Source organism: Pyrgilauda ruficollis, unplaced genomic scaffold (genome assembly GCF_017590135.1).
Source record: "Pyrgilauda ruficollis isolate IOZ18807 unplaced genomic scaffold, ASM1759013v1 scaffold6, whole genome shotgun sequence".
Lineage (NCBI taxonomy): Eukaryota > Metazoa > Chordata > Aves > Passeriformes > Passeridae > Pyrgilauda > Pyrgilauda ruficollis.
In genome coordinates, this window is record NW_024527710.1 from 13581970 (window position 1) to 13602344 (window position 20375).

The 20375-nt window shown below is 41.0% G+C and overlaps 1 protein-coding gene across 4 annotated transcripts in view; it reads right to left on the bottom strand.

The window, feature by feature from the left end:
- EPS15 (epidermal growth factor receptor pathway substrate 15) overlaps positions 1–20375 on the bottom strand; it is a 68555-nt gene that overhangs the window by 44146 nt on the left and 4034 nt on the right. The window contains exon 1 of one of the 4 annotated variants that reach the window (XM_041483067.1): positions 3444–3633. The exons of the other annotated variants lie outside the window; for them this stretch is intronic. Coding sequence (XP_041339001.1) covers positions 3444–3470 — 27 coding nt within the window. The 5' untranslated portion in view covers positions 3471–3633. Of the gene's footprint in view, positions 1–3443; positions 3634–20375 lie in introns of those variants that run through there. 4 annotated transcript variants of the gene reach the window in all.

The window sequence follows — 20375 nt, forward strand, 5'->3', positions numbered from 1 at the left end:
TTCTCTCTAACATGGTGCATGCAATAACAACCAAAAAAATTAGCTTCTATCTCCTTTAGGAGCAGTCAGTGCCCTCTATGTGCAGGTTAAAATATACACATGCATACTCTGGTTTATTCATCTGCAGGACAGAAAGAGGAACAACAGGTTCCTCATTCCACTAAAAATTACAAACTCTGATCTTTATTTAACAATTTTGTTAATTTCTTTTTAAAAAAAAAAACAACAACAAAAACACACACCAGAAGTTTGCCAGAGACCTCAAAATCTCTGGCTCTAGATTATACATAATATGTGCATTAGTATGAGGGTATCATTCATACTGCAAGTATTTGGATCCTGTGTATTCCAGTAACAAGACCTTAATCCTGGGAATGTGTGCACGAGACAGGAATCCATCCAGCTCAGCCTCAGTGTAATACTCCATGTTTCCCTTCAACAGCACAGCACAGCATTCTCAACTCTGCAACACAATGCTCAAGTCTAAAATGAGACTTGCAGCTAATTAGGATACAAATTGATATTACATGATTTTGTCTCATTTACCAAAGCAGCTCGTTACTGTTTCCAGGCAATTACCACATTTCTCACAAAAAGCATTTCATCAGGAAGACAAACACAAAGTTATCTTCCTTTTCCTCCTGAGTACTTCTTTACAGTGCTTCCCTGCACTGTGAGCTTCCCCTTCAATCACAGCCAGTTTTCCAGAATAAGCCACAAATTCAATTTTCAAGAGCAACTAGAAGGTACTGAATGTCCACATTAACACACCTTTCAAGAAACACCTCTGCCCCATTCTCAACATCCATTTTCCACGTCTTCAGTTCTCTGTTCTTCCTCTCCTAAATTCCCCATATGAAATTGGTCTGATAAGCAACCATCCTTGGAAGGTCAAAACATACAACCCCTTATACAGGTCATAGCTTAATTTGACTTTTCCAACAACAGATGACAGTCTGTGAGATCGGTCAGTTCCTTCTCATTGCTGTTGTTTGCTTGTTTCCAAACTAAAGGCAACCACAACAAAACACTCCTGTGGTAGAAGTTCCCTTAGAAGTTCCACATTAAATTCACAGTCATGCGTTGAGCAAACGCAAGTGGCAACAAGATGTTCCAGAATGGGCTCAAAACGGGGAGATAAAAAATACTTCAGATATTTACTATTAAAGGGAGAGAGGAGGGGGAGATAATCAGTTTGCAGTCCTTGTTCAAGCATACTTGGTGTAATAAATTTCACTACAGCTACACAGGCCTGAAGTATTTTTACTAATCAGTGAAAAGAACACAATTAGCACAGAAAAGTTTCAAATTACTGAAATTACAGCTTTGATATTCAAATAAAGGACGTGCAGCCCTCTCAGACATTGCAGCTGCAAAGTCATCTGAAAATACCCTCGCATCTCAGTTGGAAATACCCAACGTCCCAGCCATGCTAAAGTAGTGTCAGGCCAAACACAGGAAGGGGAACAGAAAATCGGACCCAGTAGTGAGTTTGAGTGCAGGTTCATGTGCCTGCTGTTCTCTGTGCTGTGAGCTGGAGCAGATCGTAGTGACCTGCACAACTTCACTGCTGCTGTCCGTAACCGATCTCGGCGCAGCCACCACTGCGCTCCCCACCCCCACGCCCTCATTTTCACTTCCTCATGCTCTTCAACAGATTCTGAACACTTCAACACTTGTGAGGACCTTTTATAACCCAAAAATTCCACATGTTAGAACCTACGTTGTAAAGGATTATCTTCAGGCTTGCTTGACTTCCTAAGATGATTCTTATGCAACACAAGAAGAAAAAACAAACAAGCCAAAAAAAGAAATCCCCGCACAAATGGTCAACATACAGAAATATCTCCCTCAGTTTAACCACTGTTGTAAGCTGCGGCCACAATGGTTTTAAGGATACTGGCAATTTTTCTGCTTCTGTCAACATTATCACATTTGTATTTGGTCCCCCATCCATGTGACCAAAAAAGTAAAGAATTCTACAATGAAAGGATTACACAGCCTGTAAGCAATAATGTCTTGCTGTAGAACACACCAGAGCTGACACCCCACTGCTCTTCCCAAATCAGGAGACAGAGAAGCTCTGTGAAAAAAATTCTTTCCCTTCAGTAAGCAGATGTTTAAAGCTTTTTCACTTACTTGAAGACTATTAAGAGACTCAGGCAATGCTAACTTAGCCATATTAATATAAAGCAAGCTTTCACAGAAAATACTACACTTCATAACTCTAGACTCTTAAAGACACATTTGTTTTCTCCACGTATTTGCTCACCTTTTCACTGAACTACCCCTTCTTTCCTTGAAATGGTTCATATTCTCAAAAGCAAGTAACTGCAAACTTGTGCAGCCTCGCTGACAGCTTTTTGAGCTTACTTCCATGTGCTTAAGCTCATTTACCCGCTTTGCTTTCTGTAAATGTCACAAGTGGCTATCAGACTGCAGCATCCCAAGCCACTAGGGTGAACCAATAGGCCCACCTCAGCCTTATGTCAGGTAGGAATGGGAATTTCTCATCTCACTGCTAAATGAAATAAAAAAGTATCAAAAAGTGCTGTTCATTAGCTATCACAGCTCTAGGGAATAAGACATGATCCTAACGGTATAGAATAACCTGTGTGAAGTGATTCCATTACTGTCAGAAGAAAATGCGGGCAACAAGGATTGAGGTGAAGTGAGATGACATGAACACGGAGCAGTGCCAGAGTCTCCAAGTTTTAGGGCCATCACCTGCACAGCACCTGTATGGGCACTGCGTGACAACAGTGTCCCCACACCACGGGGCCCACCAAAACCAAGGTAAAACGATACTGCAAGCAGTATCTGCGGAGACAGGTTTCTTTTAAAACAAGGAATTCGTCTGTCCCTCTCAGGGTCACATGCCCATGGTCTCGCTGCCCCGGAGAAGCCTCGATGCCGGGTGTGCCCGCGGCTGGCACCGGGCACGGACACCTTAACCCGGCGCTATCGCCTTTCAGCCCCTCCGCGAACACTCCCCGAGTCCGCCCGCCCTCGGCGTTCCCGGGACGGGGCTCGCTGGGCTCCAGCCCGGCGCCCCGAGTCCTACAGAGACAAAAGACGGACCGCGACCGCCGCCGGCGCAGCCCCGCCCGCCCAGGGCCGCTCCCCGGCCGGGTCTCCCCAGCCCCGGGCAGAGGCACCTGCGGCCGGGCGGGACCCGCTCCCCGCCCGTGGCACCCCCGGCTCACGGCGCGGGGCTGCCCGCCCGCCTCCCCTCGCTGCCGTTCTCCCTCCTTTCCTCCCTCCCGCAGACACGGACACACCCCCGCCCCGCCGCCACCTGACAGCGGCGGGGCAGCGCTGCGGGGCGGCGGCGTCCGCACAAAGCGCGGGCCCCCGGGCAGCCCCGCGGAGAGCCCGGCCGTGCCTGCGGCGGGAGCGGGCGGCGGCGGCCCCGCGGCCGGGCCGGGCGCGCCGCCCCCTACCTGTGCCAGGGAGAGGCGCGCGGCCATGCTGTTCCATGCCCCCGGCCGGGCCGCAGGAAGGACGCGCCGGGCCCCGCCACTCGCCGCACAACTTCGGCAACTTCCCCAGCCGGCCCCGGGCAAATCCCGGCACCGGATCCGCGCCCGCCCGCCGGACGGAGCCGGAGCCTCCCCCGCCGCCACACGGCAGCGCAGCCGCGCGCAAAACCGGGCGCGGATTACCGGAGCCGGAGCCCGCTCGAGGCAGCTGCAGCGAAAACCCGGAGCCGGAGTCCTCGGCCTGACACGGTGGCCGACATCCCCCACTGCCAGCTCCTGGCCTCTCCCTCACCTTCCCTGTTGGGCCTGCTTCTGCTGGAGATGCTTCCAGCATGGTGAATGGTTGCAGTTCTCCAGTCCAGTCATGACACAGGTGGGGGAAGTCCCAAAACAGGAGATGAACCAGGTCTGGGCTCAGTTGCACCAGAATTGGGCACAAAGCCCAGGAGGAAGCAGCGCGTGAGCCCAGCAGGATGTCCTGACCCGATGCATCCTCACAGCCATGAGGAGCAGCCCTGGGCTCGGCCTCCTACTTCCCTCCACTCACAGGAAATCAGATGCCTGTTCAGGCAACTCATGATTGTAACACATCCTTCTGTCTCTCTGCTTGTACTCAGGGCAACAGTGGCTCTTCTGGGGCAGGTAACCAGAAGAAACGATGAGCCACCCTTATGGCAGGAGAAACTATGAGACATCCCAGGCAATAAGACACAAAGGAGCAAGCTGGAGTGGGGAGTAAAGTGCACCACATTCTCCAAACCCATGGGAAACAATTGTGTACAGACTGGCTGAAAACAACACTTGTGTCACCACTCATTCTCCTGCTCCTCCTGTACCTGCTCACCTCCTCCACTGGCTTATTTCCCCTCCTACTCTGAGCTCTGCACTACCTCAGCATACATCAGTCACCGAGGGCTGAGAGAAAACGTTCCTATTTTTATACTTTACCCCAAAGTGGTTTAGGCACACATTTAAATTTGAAATATGCATTTGGACCAGTAAGAGGAAATTAGCTGAAGTCATACTTGATTACTGGAAAGCTTTCCCTACACGCTTTGTTTTCTTTATCTGTTTGTAATTCTCTACCCCTCCGCATTGTTCTTGTCCTCCTCAGCTCAGTTGTGTGCTCGTGCCCCACCTCTGCATCCTGTCATTCCTCAGCTGGCAGTCATTCTGAGCTGCTAGTGCTCATCATCTGTCCTGAAACGTGGGATTCCTTCTTCCCACCTATTCCTTAATAAAGGTTTTATAGAAGCTCTGCTTTACCAACCTGTTTCTCAGCCATTTTTTTCAGCAAGAAAAAGAAGACATGGAGGGGAAGAATATAAAAAGCAAACAGAATAGATATAAAAATATTCACACCATTCACATACTCACTGTCACTTCTCTACTCCACCTCACACTTCTCCCATAAGCAAAATCCCTAGAAAACAGCACAGACTTTATATTTCTAGTTTGATTTTTTTTCTTCTTTGATTAAAATTGGAATTCTATCCCAGAATAATTAATACCTGGAAATTAAACCAGAAGATTGTAAAGCTACAGCTCTGTCTCCTGGAGAGGGCAGTATTTTTGGGAGGGAGCCCCTTGGTAGGCATTTGGAGAGCCTGGCTTCCTGAGCTGCCATGAGCTCGTGTGCGTGCCCTTTGCTCTGTCAGTTGTTTCCTTCATCTCTCAGTCTTGCAGCTTGGCAGGGACTGGTGGCCTCTCAGGAGAGAGGTTACACCCAGGCTGATGTGTTCTCACTGCAAAGAGAAGGAAAATGCAAAACAGGGACCTGGGATCTGGCTCTGGAGTTGGAGGCTTGATGCTGAGAGCTGCTGTGAGCAGGATTTTGTGGGCAGGCAATACTTGTTGCATCAAGTATTTCCCACCAGGTCCAGGAAGAGACCTATCTGGCTCAGCAGTGTTCTTGCTGCTGTTCCCTTTCTCTCCTGGGTGTTGCATCAAGTATTTCCCACCAGGTCCAGGAAGAGACCCAGAGCTGCAGCAAGGCTCTGGAATAAGGGTGTTGAGTCAAGGGACTTGTGCAGGTCAGCCAGCAGAGCTGTGTCACCCCAGAGCACAATTAAAAGCCCCAAGTCCCCTCAGAGCAGAACATTTGTCCAGTAGAGGTCTGCTCCAGCCGGTCTGCTCCTGAGGACCTGACCTTCCTGAACCTTTGTGTTACAAAATAAACACCACAAACTCCCCATTTTACTCCCTCAGACTGTGAAGTGCACAGCAGTCTGCATCCAGAGAGCCTTTCCACAGTGTTCTCCAAAGCTGCTGTGGCAGACTCCAAGTTGCACCTGCAGCTCAGGAACAAGCAGGCAGTGCCAGGTACGTGGTTATGTACCTTCACCCTGGCTGTGCACACTCAGTCATCAGGCATGACCACTGTGTCCAGTCAGAGGACGAGAATCATTGAAGGTAACCACTGTGGCCTCTAAAAATTAAAATAATAATGCGCTTCATATAATCAACACTGAATTAGTGTGGTCACGTAGATCTGTGCTGTTGTTGATCATTCTGTGCATCTCACAGACAAATTGTCCTGGATGCCTCCAACCACCTGAGTTAAAACAACCAGCTCAGAGCCTCAGACATCTCTATAACAATCAAAACAGCACTTGTCATCCTGCTGATGGTGAATGATTGTGCTGCAGATTTCCACAAATCTAGAATGACAGCTCCCAGAAGAAAAACAGCTCTCTGCTTCTCAGCTGCAATTGAGATGTCATCACCTGATATTGGATCACAAAACTGGACTTCATACTTACTTTCAGCCAAGAGAAAATCACAGCTACTAAAATTTATCCAAAGCTGTTGGCAGGTTTGCAAAACAATGCCCTCCAATGACCTTCTTGGCTTAGCCATGAGCAGCTCACCAGGGCTTGGCTAGGGTGGAAGAGCTCCTGAAATCTGGAACAGAGGGATTTTTTCAATGTACCTCTCCTCTTATTTCCCCCTCAGTAGAAACCCCATTCTTCTGTCTCTCCCTTTGCTGACCCCATGGATCTTGACCTTTTGCAATATCTTCTGTGAATTGTGTAAAGAGTGGTGGGATTCTGTGCTGGGTTTTCAGGAAAGCTTGTTAAGAACATAAGAAAGTCAAAAGATCAATGAACTGCAAGAATGTTAACAGTTTCATTTTATATCTTTTTGCATTCAACATGAATTCTCCTGCAGGAAATGTTTATTTGTAATCAGCTCTGTAAGAATTGCTATATGTTGATTTTTTTATTGCAAGATCCTATACTACAGTGCACTTTATGCCCAAAGGACATGGAAAATAGCATTAGCATGTTTTTATTTGTAAGTGTAATAGGATTTTCTACGATTCTAAGTACTGGCATTTTGACAAATAGGTACCAGATCTCAGTGTTCTTTATTGTTTCTTTAAAAGCACAAGGTTATGTCTACAAGGGACTGCTAACAAATCAAAACTAGCCAAATGGGCCTTGAAGCAGTGCAGCGAGCACAGCAGTAGCACAACCATTTTGGTGCAAATCCTCATGTGAAACACTGTGTAAGAGCACAAACTGACTTGTTCTGGTGCAGCTGAATTTGAAAATTTGCAAGATTGCACAGAAAGGCTCTCTACTAGTCAGAGTCAAACACTAACAACCTCTGTTTTATAGATCTCCAAATATGATTGTTAGTAAAGCTGGTAACATTTTAATCATATCCACTGGTCTCCCAGGAAATAACATCTTAAGTGTCCATCTCTTCCTTTCTTAGAGCTTTGGCTACCCTATGGATCAGCACACAGGCAGCCCAAAACAGCACACAGGCATTTAGTGTGACTTGTTCTGCTCGTTCTAGGAAAGGTGTTACTACAGCCCATGAGCACTCCGGAGGCTGAGAGAGGAATGAGTCAGTCCTGCCTCCAGCATTCCTGAGCATGAAATGAGGTACCCAGCTCCCTGGAATTCCAGTGCAAAGCAGAGCAGGAGCTGCAGCATTGCAGAACCATTACAGAACCAAGGATTTAAAAGAAGGATTAAACCACTTTGAGTTTTACAGAACAAAAGGAAACATATGCATCAATACACAAAATCCTGGCCAGAAAAAGGAATCCCTGCTATATGATCAAAGACTGTAATGCAAGGGAACCTGCCCAAAAGCAAACAGACATTACACATGTTTCAGAGAGCCAAGCAACACCCATGCTCCTGACACAGAACAGCATTTCCCACATCTAGGCTACTGAAAGATCCCTCCTGAGAAACAAGGAAGATCATCACACAAACTTTAACAGACTTTGGACTGAGGGGACCTTTTATCAGAAGTCTCAGAGTACTTTCCAGGACTAGTGACACAAGCTAGTTTAGAAAGTCAGGACTGCAGGCATGCCTTTATCTAGAAATCCACCCCAGGATATGCTTTGTGTGCTCTTTACATTTTATGCAGCTGCAAGTTTTCTAGACAAAGGGTTACAGATAGGCTGCTATGTTTTACAAGAGAACACTACAATCATCTAGCCAGACTCCAACAGACCTTCTGTAGAGATCTGTTAATGTCTGGGTTTCTTTTGCATAAAACATGTAATCTGTGAGTCCTACAATGTATCTTCTAGGAGGATGTCTAGTTACCAGAGTATGTACATTGATCATCATGAAAACTGCATAGGAATAATCTGCTAATTCATCTTGTGATGTGCTCTTGGCTTCTTAAGGTGGTTTGCACAATTTCAAAGTTATAGCAGCTGTGTAAGTATTTCCAAGTGGGTTGTGGGATGATCAAATTTATACAAAACTGTGGCAGTCTTAAAGAAACACAAACTAAGATAGTAAAGTAACTGCATAGTTCTTTATCTCTAAAGTGTTTTCTGTTCAGATGTTCAGAAGTATTTGAATAATCAAATCAAAAATTGATTGTTTCCTTCATCTGGCAGAAACAGAGTACAGTACGGAATCATTGTACCTCTTTGTTTTGCAAAATAATGTCATCTATTTTGCCAGTATTCAGAAATCCAAAGTCTAAAATTGTTTTTGAACTGTTGTAATTAGAAAAAACAATCTTGAATTCTTATTAAGAGAATGGTAAAATTGAAAATAACCTGAATAGGGCTTGAGTGAATCTCTTTAATCATATTTGATGGAAGACTTGGCAAATCTGAAATGCAGCAGTACAGGTCCATGGTATTTTAAAATATATACAATTTATCTTTTCATTAAGACTGTAAGCATATTTTCTCAAACTAATTTATATTAGCTAGTTTCATGGGGCTACACCTCATGTTGTAAAAGAATAGGAGAAAATGTATATACAAGAGGTCAGCTTGACCTCTAGATAATTATCTGGATGACTGACAGCACAATGACATTTTTCATTCAAGACCATATCTGAAACCCAGAAAAATCTTCAATAGGCATTAATTTGACATGTCCAGCTAAGGTAGCAGTTGGAGATTTCGCTGTTCCTTGAACAGCTTAATACATGTTCTGAAATAGAACAAGCAATAGCACTGCTGAAACAGCATCAGTCTTCATTATAAATTAAACACATCGATATCGTAGTGTGTAGAGTACATTAAACCAAAATGAGGATTGAAAACTACTATGTTTACAAAGTAGCAGGCAGAAGAGCTTTTACCACCAGTTTCTTCTGTTCCCTCTTTCCTTAGGCATGTTGCCTATACCACAAATCCAGGAAACACATTGCTCACCTTTCTGAAACAATTAAAAGATTATTATGTTTTAAGAAAACAGAAAGTATTAAAAATTATAATCTATACACTGAATTCCCAACCTTCCCCTAACCTAGAATTAGCTCACTCTGCCCTTCACAAATATTATTAATTAATTTCAGAATTATAAGATACATGAAGTAATTAGATAAAAGAGCATTTGGTATTTTTTCTTCTCATTAAATGGTTTGTCTTTAAGACAAACTCATGACTGTTAATGGTAAAAGACCATTTTTATGGCATTATTGTAACTCTAGATACTAGCAAGCATTTCTTCTTGAGATTTCCTTACTTGTCCTTCCAATTATTTTCATCTTCTTATCTGTTTTTACCTTCTCCACTTTCTTTCATTTTCATCTGGTCTTAATTACAACCATAACAATGTCAAAATGTTTCAAAAAGTATTAGAACAAAGTAACACCAATGCAGTAACTATTGGTCATAAGACAAAAAAATCACTTTCACAAATCACAGTAACCTACTACAGCAACCCAGTCTTGGGTTCAGGTACCAACATTTAAATAATATTTTTTAATTCATCCTTATTTAGGACAACACAATATACATATTTAATTTTACACTAGTAGTTAAAACTTCTCCTAAGTGTAAATCATGTTCCACTTGCTTTCAGCAATGAAGTTTCTCATGTATGGGAGCTGCAGTGACAGAACAGAGATCTCAGCTGGGTTAAGGTTCTGAGTGCCAGAGGGTCAGTGAGATGAGTCAAAAGCCTCAACAATAGTGGAAAATCAATCATATTTGAAAAGGTGTTAATGATTTAGCCCTCAGAGTAGACAAGGACAGAGATGATCCGACCATTTTAGTTAACCTTGATCAAGTGACATTTCAAATGGTGGTTTTGCTGCTGTGGAAAAGCTCACAAATTATTGACAAATACAGTGAGAAGCAAGAGCAAAGCATTACTTTCCTACATCTGAATCAGTGCTGAGAGCTGTAAAGGAGCCTGCAGGTTGCACTCTGTGAAAGCTATCAAACACCAAATTGCAGTGCTCTTTCTGCAGGCAGAAGGAATTTCCACAGATGCTCTTTCAGCTGCACTTCCCCTTCTCAAAAGCACAATCCTGCTGAATGTCCATAAAAGAGAAACCACCATGTGGGACTTTTTTATTTACAGCCCTGTAGCAGGGAGTGGAATCTGTTCTGTTACTTGGCCAACTATTGCACAACATCAGCAGGCAAAATGTTCCTTTAAATGCAACACATATAATCCCACTGGTGTCAACAAATAAAACTAAGGAATGTTCTCTTAAAACCTCTCTTTGTTTTCTGGACTCCTGAATAACTGACATGTAATTATACATTTCATTCTTCTATATCAGGTTGGTATTATCAATAATGGAGTGCAACTTGACTGATGAGATAGTACCAAAAATATTTGTCTTTATGAAAAATGTTTTAAACACATACAATAAATATCATTGCTAAGTATTAAAGACTGAATATTCTCTATTGCTGTAAAGTACAAGATCAGTAAATAGTTCACAATTCAAAATATGTTCTCATTTGATTGTACACACAATGCAATTAAAATATTAAATATCCTTAAATATGACAAAGTTATTTGCTTAATGACTGATTAGTTTACTGGTTTGTTTAGTTGGTTGATTTTGTTTGGGTTTTTTTTAAGATTAAGTTGCAGAAGTAAAGCAGCAGTGATTCAGCCTCAATGGAATTGTTAAGGTGTGCATGTGACTGATCAGATGCAAAAGGGCATTGATGGACTTTGAACTCCATCAGCTGACAAGGACTTGCTTTCTTCTGTGCCACTTTATGTTCCTGTCCTGTTATCTGTAATAAAAGATGTCTCACCTGTTGGACAGGTGAAGCTAATACAGCTATAAACAGATACAGCTATGCAACAACTACAAAGTGAAAGTCTGGTGACCGTTCATGAAAAAGTGTTTCTTTAAATGACTTTTGGTAGCATTTAAAGCAGCTGTGGTAAATAATTCCAGTGTAATCATCACTGTGACTTTGAAAAATACATCATGGATTCAGTAGCTTCACAACTGTTTTTCAATCAAACTTCTCTTTACAAATAAAATTTCATTTAAATATATTCTGGTTTTAAAAATACACTGCAGAATCTGAAAGATTCTGTCAGCTCCCACTATTACTGGTAATATTAATTTAAATGAGATTCACAAAATATGAGAAGCAATTGAAGAATGTTATTTATAAATACCTACATCAGATTACCAAAATTATTGATGATGATGCACAAACATTAAACCACCAAGATTTTTCAGATCCCTGTATCAGTTTAATTTGTTGAATCAGTTCAATGACAAACAAATTTGACCTTCTCTAGAAGGACAACCCCCCCTCCCCAAGGTGCTCACAAGACAAAGATATATCAGGTATAAAACTGACACAAAGAACACTGAGGTCCAAAGGAGAAAATACCAAGGTTTTAGGTATAAAACAGAGGCAGAAGCCATATAAGGCAGGTAAGGTCAGATAGCTGGATGAGTTTTGCAGAAACAGAACATGTATTCTTCCTGAAAGAATCTCCATGATTCAAAAGACATTGAAATTCCATCCAAAACTGAAACATTCTTGATTGTCAGTCTCTTTATGTTTAGTGTAGAATTTGTTCCTGTTGAAATCAAGTTTACTGTAATGTTTTTCCTTACAGAAATATCTGCACAAAATTATTTAATGAATTTCTCTCTCCTTTCCTGGAGATAGCATTAATGATGGTAAATTACATATATACAGATGAGCATGAGTAAAAAACCACTCCAAAATCATCAGCAGAGCTATTTAGTTAACTGTAAAAATGAATATATAGATGAGTTGCTTAATTTAGCTCAACTCCATAATTCTTCTAAGTAGGGAATAAATCCCAGGCTAAAAATCAGCTGTGGGTCTCCTACAGAGGACTGCAGACAGATCCATGTTGTGCTAGATGGCACAACTGCCAGCCCAAAAATACAAACCATACAGGTACCTTGTAGAGATCAAGGTGAGGAAAACCTGTATTGTTGTATTTATAAATAAAGGTATATAGTTACTAATTAAAAGAATGGAACAGAAGACCTTAGGTGGGAGTGTGTGGAGGTTTTATGTGTGTTTTAACTGTGTTTATCATGTACACTGCACAACAAATTGAAGCAGATCCTACAGCCAGGACTTCTGCTGCCAGTGAAATTGAAAGGTGAAAAGTATCCAAAGATTGCTCCAGGACATGGATGAGGAAACTTCTGATCAAAGTCTCTGACAGACACACAGAAGCTTGGTTTGCTTCCTTGGGTTTCTAAATCCCTTCATGGATGTGTTTCCAATCAGGCTACTGGAAATTACTGTATTTTTAATTTAATTTCTACTTTAAGAAATGTGGGTAGGGCAGGACAGGCGGCTTGGCGTGTGTAACAACTGGCACAGATGAAAGCCAGCCAGATGGCATTAGGCTAAAAGAGTTCTCTTGCCCAAAATATAGCAGCCACCTCCTTGGCAGATTCTAAAACCAGCACAGAATCTGTCTCTGTCTCCCTTTACCATTATCACACAGCTGACTTTTATATATATCTGCAGTTCTGATCCCTGCCCTTAGAGCTTTGCAAAAACTTCACTAATTTCTTATACGAGGAAAGCACTTAATAGGATTCAACAAGGAAAAAAATTTAATTAGACCTCTTTTCCTTTCAGGTAACTCAATTTTTTAACATTGATGGAAAAATGTTCATCAATTCCTGTAGCTCTTTGGGGATTACTAATTTAAAAAGTAACAGAATTTAATACTTGAATAAGCAATGTAATATGAAGATCTATTTTTTAGCAGATGAGCAGATTAAATATATCACAAAAAGAAAAACTCCTCAAATTTTAGATGGTGCACATTTAATTGCACATATGCAGTGATTTGATTAAATGAACTATGTAAGCTACTCAAACCAAGAAGAAACATTTCCAAGCTCAGTCTAATCTCATAATTAAGACTCTTCATGTACATTGAATAAGATCTGCCCAAAAATACAATATATCTACATTTGGTCAATGTTCTGTTCACAATTTATTATAAACTATACTAAAATCTGATCCTCATTACCAGAGGACTCAAACTTTGCTAATAATGAAATCTGGGAGTTTGCTTAATGTGAAAACCTGTAAAAAAGAAATATAATTATCTAGAAAAAGAACCTGTGACAAAACTGCATTTATCCCTCAAATCCCCTGGTTAGTTCTAGATTTACCATTCCTTCCATCACTGCACTATGTGAGCCAAATTTTCTTCTCATACACAACTGCACAATTGCTATCCAAGTCCACGGGTTCAGAGAACTTCATGAAGAGCAGATGGTCTCATGTCAGTCTCTATTGCTTGCAAAGAAATCTCCTCCATCTCCAGCCAGCATGAGATTCAACAGCCAGAGGAGATCTGCACAGTGCTCATGAGAGGGAAGTAGAGGGTTCCCCTGAAAACTGGACAAGGAAATGCCTAAAATTGCAAGCTGACTGAAAGAGTAAAAGGAATTGAGTCAGCATTCTGGGTAAGGAAGGAAAAGGGAGGGGTGGAACAAGCAGTATATTCTAAAAAAAAAAAAAAAAAAATCTTAAAAATCGGTATGTTCAAAGCAGATACCATGAAAAAGATAAGTGCTACTAGTATGCCATAAATAATATAAGACTCACATAATGCACCATTAAAGTTTATGGATCAAATCCTCTTTCCTGGCCATGATGTACTTAGGCATTACAAAGACTCTCACAGAGCTGGTTCCAGCTTTCTGATTCACTACCCAGCCCAGTCCATCTCTGGCACTGAGATGGGACTGGAGATGATTCACTAACGGAGGGAGCCAAATTGCAATTCTCTACCCAACAATCCCTTTAAGACACTGTTTAAAGGGGCTGTAAAACTGGCTAATATATTACCTCTTAGTTCATTCAGAACTTGTCAGTCTAGAAGAGAAATTTCCTGGACCTTGGGTGCTTTTCTGTGGTTTTGCCTTGCCTGGGCACTGACAGGGGCCCAGGACAGTGAGCAAGGCCTAAGGCTTTCCCCGTCTAAGCCCCCTCAGGTTTCTCCAGCTTCAATTTGTCCCAAATAAACAGAGTTTATTTAGATGTGTCATGCACATGTACCTGCACATCCATGCTCACTGATCACTAAACTGCAAAGCCAATTCAAATTTCTGGTGTTCAGGGGAACTGGAAGCCTGGGTGCAATGTGCCCTCTGAGCATGCATAATCTGAAACAGATGGCTCAACAGATGAGCTGCCAAACACTCAAGGCCAATTCAAATGCCACCCAAAAGTAAAAGTTATGTGGGATAAAAGTTTTCCTTGTCCCACTTCAAATAAACACGGCCTATCTGCTTGGAAGATGATTCTTTCTCATTTTCTGTTTGTCTACTTATTCTTTTCAAATATGGCATGATCTAGAAAACAAATTCACTTTTTACCAGCTGCCAGCATTTTCCAATCTCTTGTTTGGTTTTTTTAAATAAAGCTCCAAGCTCTGGAGTGAAGAGATTGCAGGGTTATTTGAGCTTAAGTTAAAAAACAAAGCCCACAAGAAAAGAGCAAAATACAGGAACTTTCTGGTCTTCAAGGTTGCAAAGAAAAGGTTGGAAATATGAACTGTTCAGAAACCAGAATTCCTTTTTAACTCATGTTTTGGTTAGCAGCGCTTAAGCACAAATAAATAATTTAAATTGCATGGAATATGAAGTGTATTGATTTCCCATTGAAACACTCTGATACATGGTACTAGAGAGCTCTCCCCAGCTTGTGATACTTCCTAGCTTTTCCACAGGAATCCCTGCCTGTAGCTTGCCTAAGTGGAGGCATTGTTCCTGCAGGCATTGTTATGCCTTCACTGTAAAGTAAATCTGATTTGAAGCTACCATATGTCTTGATTTTCTCATAAAGGCCATTTTTTGACACCTGGAATTTTTCCTGAGGGCACACACACACACACACACATATCTATGTACATATATAAGTCTATTAATCTGTCCATCTCCCCAGATTCTGTATCTAGGTGCCTGAATTTCTTAACATCAGGAATCCTGACACAGGACTATTAAATACATTCAAAAACCGCAGACAATGGCAGATTGCATACTGCAGAGTTCTGCTGTACATGAAAAAAAAAAGAACATTTCCAAAAAGTAATTACACAGTCTGGGCACTCACAGTACAGAACATGTCTACGTGGCTGCTGGGAACAGAAATGACAGCCATCACTTCAGTCAGCCAAGCACCACTGAGATCAGTCACACAGCAGAACATTACCTATGCTTCACACTGCACCAGCTGACACCGCACTGATTATCCCCTGAAATGTTTCAAGTACTACAGTACTACAGTTAAGGATTTGTAGGTGTAGAAGATTCAAGCTAAAACACCCAAAGAAATTGTAAGTTAACTCCATAGCCAAGACAAATGCTGTAAAATTGGTCCACTACCCACAAGAAAAAGGAAATTGCTGTCTCTGTGTTTTAGAAATTCTGTGCAGTGAGTAAATGTAATGCAGGGACTGTAGCAATTAAATGTAAGATATCACTGCCGATATTTAGCAGAAAAAAATCTCATTCAAAAGTGTGAACCCAAATAGATGCAACATTTTACAGACAAATGGGTTAATGTTATCAGTAGGGAAGTGACAGCTGGATCTGTGTAGGACCTTTTTTTGTCTAAAATTGGCATATATGTAAGCCAAAATCTGAAAGATAAAACAACAGCTCATTTGCTACTGGTTTTGCTGTATTGAGAAGAACTGTATCTGTCCTGTATTTGTCAGACTAGAAACATAAATCAGAGAGTGTAATGCTAATGATACACTCAGATCCTCCTCTTTTGCTTATGTATTATGAATAGCAGAGCTTAACTGGGTAGTTACATGCTTTAATCTCTTAAGTCAGTGTCATAAATTTTGCTCTTGATTATGTACATGTAACTACCTCAACACCAAAGGAACACAGAAGTGTGAACAACATTTGGGCTGTTTGGCCTGGAGTGGAAATACCCAGCTGAACTCATGCTTTTCTCTGCTGGTAACATTTCCAAAGGCTCAAGGCTGCTAATCTCCAAACGATATTGCACATTTGACCAGTAAATTAGAACAAATTATTCTGTGTACCTGAAGTAAACAGGCCACGGGAAGAAACTACCATGTCCTAAACATTACCAACTTCAGCTTATGCTGTGCAAATGGAAGTTTCACTCTGCGCTGCAGACTTTTTTGATCGTTAGACTTCCTTGTAAGTACATTCTTTACAAGCTTATTTTCAAAAACTAATTCTCTTGGGCAATGGAAAGCAAATTATGTAACTCTCTATTTTGTCAGTTGTCCAGAGAATTTGGTTAACTCCAGTAGCACTTAGAGATTTTAATATTAATGTTATTGTAGGATTTTCTTAGAAGTTACATTGCAGTTACTGCTGCAATAGTTTATTGGGGCACTGGGAAGTTCACAGAATGAACTTTTGAAACTTGGAAGCAAGCAGATGCAACAAGGCCTGGATTTTCTTGGCTTACAAAGTGAGTAACAGAGCTGCCCTGTGTGCGCTGCTGCCTACAAGCTGAGTAGGATTTCCTTTGTTTCAGTCCATGACATCTGAGTGTATTTCAACAGTTCTGAGAAACTTCAGCTTCAGCAAAAATCAGCAAACCTGTTTATGTTGGAGAAGTGGCAAAGTAAGGTCTGACTACTAATATGTAAAAATTAGGCTACAATATTGTTAAAGATCCCACAGAAATACCACTCTTTTACTGAAAAAAAAAACCCCATGACAAGCCAAAACTCTACTTGAAATAATAGTTAAAGAGTCCCTTGGTGAAAATAAGTCCCTAAATGAAAATAAGAAAAAATATTATTAATAAAATAATATTAATATTAATACTAAAAATTAGCAGTAATGGCTCAGAAGAAAGGCCTAAACAGCTCAATGTCCTGTCTCCAGCAGTGTCAACAGCCAATAGCTGGGGAAAATGGTAGCAGTGGAAAATGTAGTGAGGCTGCTCTGGTGGACTTCCTAAACTTCCAATGATTTACAGTTCAGAAGTCACCTGAGCTGGAGTTAATTCTTGTGAGTTGCTGTTTTACTTTGGACAGCAGCCTAATGTATCCAATAATATATCCAAGGCTTTTGTCTTCACCCTACCAAGACTGAAACCTCACCAGGGTGAGCAAGGGCTTTCCCTGATCCTTGAACCTGGGTTTTCCTCCTGCTCATACCAAGCTGATGGAGCTGCTGGAGGTGCTGCTCTGAACTGAAGCCTCACTTCATCTGGAGATCTGATGGAGCTGCATTCTGCCAGAGTCTGAGAGTTCACACATAAATGGAATATTCTTCTGACAGCTTCTGAGAGCTGACACAGTGGCAAAGCACCCATCTGCTTTCTAAATTCTGGTCCAAGTGCACATCATGATTTTTGGGGAGCAATCTGAGTGTATTCTGCCAACGACTTATTTTTCTTCTACTAAATTAGTTTTCCCTTTCTTTTTTTCATTTCTCATAGAATACAGAGAAAGAGAGAGAGGGGGAGAGAGAGAGAGAGAGAGAGAAACCCAAAGGATCAAAAAAAAATTCTGCATTTTTGCTTTCATCAGAACAAGGAGAAAGCAAATCCTTTAAGCAGGCATGAAAAAGGACTTTTTCATTCTCAGATAAGAAGAAAAAATCTTCTCCAGTTTTTGGTAGGATAAACTTTGCTAGTTTTGTCTCTCATTCTTACACAAGAAACAGTAACCCTAAAGAAAAATCTTTTTGACATCCCAAAATCAGGGCAGTATTAAATGAGGGCTTATACTGTTCATGGACTCCTCCTACACACAAATCCTTGGGAGTGATGCTAGGCCTCAAGAAAAATTATTTTACCTTAAATTCCAGAATAAAATGTAGAGAAGACAGAAACTCATTCTACATTGACACAATGGAAACTTAGTTTTAACAGATACCCTTTTAATACATCTAGTTATGGCAATTAAATGAGCAATAAAGGCACGCATTGTACTTGTGTATTATGATGGATTGCTCAGCTCTAGGTCTCCTTGATTTTACTTTTATCCTTCCTTTCATCACTTATTTAATACCCTAAAAATTACCACAGTCAGATGTCTGTTATTAACCTGGAGAAAATACCAAACCAAACAAAAAAAACCCCAAAAAATCAAACCAAACCAAACCAAAAAAACCCAAACAAACAAACAAACAAACAAAAACAAAAACCAACCAACCAAACAAAAAAATCCAGGGGAAAATAAGATAGGGAAAAAGATATTTTCCCTCCAGATTTTACCATGACTTTGTACACCTGAGTGTGGACACTGCCCGTAACAGTCTAAAAATATGCATATATTTTGGAACCTATCTGTATGTATAAACACCAGTTTTAAATACTGCCTTTGATATTGTTGTATCTCTTAATAACAAATAAATACAGTGTATAAAGAAAAACAAACAGTCCTTAACTGAAAATAAACACAGCATATAATCCTCATGAATAGTGACAATACTCTAAAGTACTAATAGAGTTCTTACCTGTTCCCTTGCTAAATTTGCTACACATCAAACTCTAAGTCTAAATTTTGTGAGAAGATGATGATGATGGATGTATTGCGCTCTTGCTGAACTGACTACAAAGAGCAAGTAACCTTACCTGAACATATTAACAGGGCAAACACTATGAAAAAAGGTGATGGTGAGAAAGCTTTGGGAAAAGAGATTATACTTATTTGCCTTTTTGTAGCAGTGGGCTGCATACCACAGCTGCAATGAAGGAAACATTCCAGTTGAGCAGCATTCCTCTGTATCTTTTCAAAGTCTCTGTGGAGGCTAAAGTAGGAATCACTTATTTGCGGTTGAGAAAACAGCAGGGACTTCTGCATTAAATTTTAAATACATTCTGCCCAGAGGATGATAAGATGTTTAAATCAAATGATGAGACATTATCCAGCTAAGCAATGCATTAGGACTATGAAATGGGATTCAGCACGCTGTGAATTCTAAACTCCTGTACTCAGCAAAGAATCACAGGCTCACACAATACCAGGTTGGAATTACCATATTATCCTCAAGGATAATATGGTCCATTCTTTCTTGGTGAAAGTACACACTAGAAGATATGGGGGGCCCAGCACCCTATCCACCCTGAATTTTAGAAGTGTCCATGGCCTGTTATCTCAAGAGTCAATTATGGTATTCTAACTTTATTTATAATAAAATAATACAAAGCTGACAATGATTTGTTCACCGAAATTCATTCCAACATTTTTCTACTTCCTAGATTGTTTTTCAGATTACCAGAGCTCAGCTAACGTAGAGATGGAAAATAGCCTGTATAACTATTCTTCAGTATAAAGGCTAGGTAATTTTAAAAAGTATTTTGTATTAGATTTATACTATGTTTAAGTTACATAATCTGTTAGAAGGTGCTTTCCCCATTAAATTTTTACTGCTATTAATTCCGTCCTCTCAGAACACTGAAGGTCTCAAGTGTGATCAGGATACATGGGAGGAATTCTTTGTCCTCTGAGTCAAGTGAGTGCAGAAGATAATTACATTTCTTAACAGCCAAGCCCCTCATCAAGCCCAGAAATGTACATCTTGAAGAAATGTTGAGTCCTAAAGTGTCAATCTATACTCCTGCAACTCCCAGATAATGTTATATCAAACTGTCATGCAAAACCTGAATTTACTCTAAAGAAACCACACCAAAAATGTAAGTTTTGTTACTGTTTCAAAGCTACTCCAATTTACAATGTCCTTAAAATGTATTTCTCTGTAGACCTTGTAACAGGATTTGGCCATTAGGTGAGTCACTGGAGTTGCTTAATTAAGCACCTCCACTCCCAGATTTTAACACACTGCAACAACATCTGACAAACTCCTCCCCGTCCTGCCAAGGGTCCGTGCCAGCGAGGTGAGTCAGCTGCGTCTTTGCTGCATCATCCTCTGACAAACAGCACTACCAGGGAGGATTAAATAACTACACACAGAATAAATCTGAGTTTCAGCATCATCTCTATCTTAAATGCAAGACAGAGCCTTCAGCCCTGACTTAAATGGTATTGCAGTTTGGCTGAACATATTCCATGGGTTTTGGGGAACTGGCTCCAATATTCCAGTGCTCTCCAGTGCAGCTCTAAACACACAATGGAAGGATGAGATTCCAAACTGCAGGAAGGCAGACCTAATGTTCAAACAGAAAAACCCCTTCTCTTGTGAACTTCCACCAAACACAGC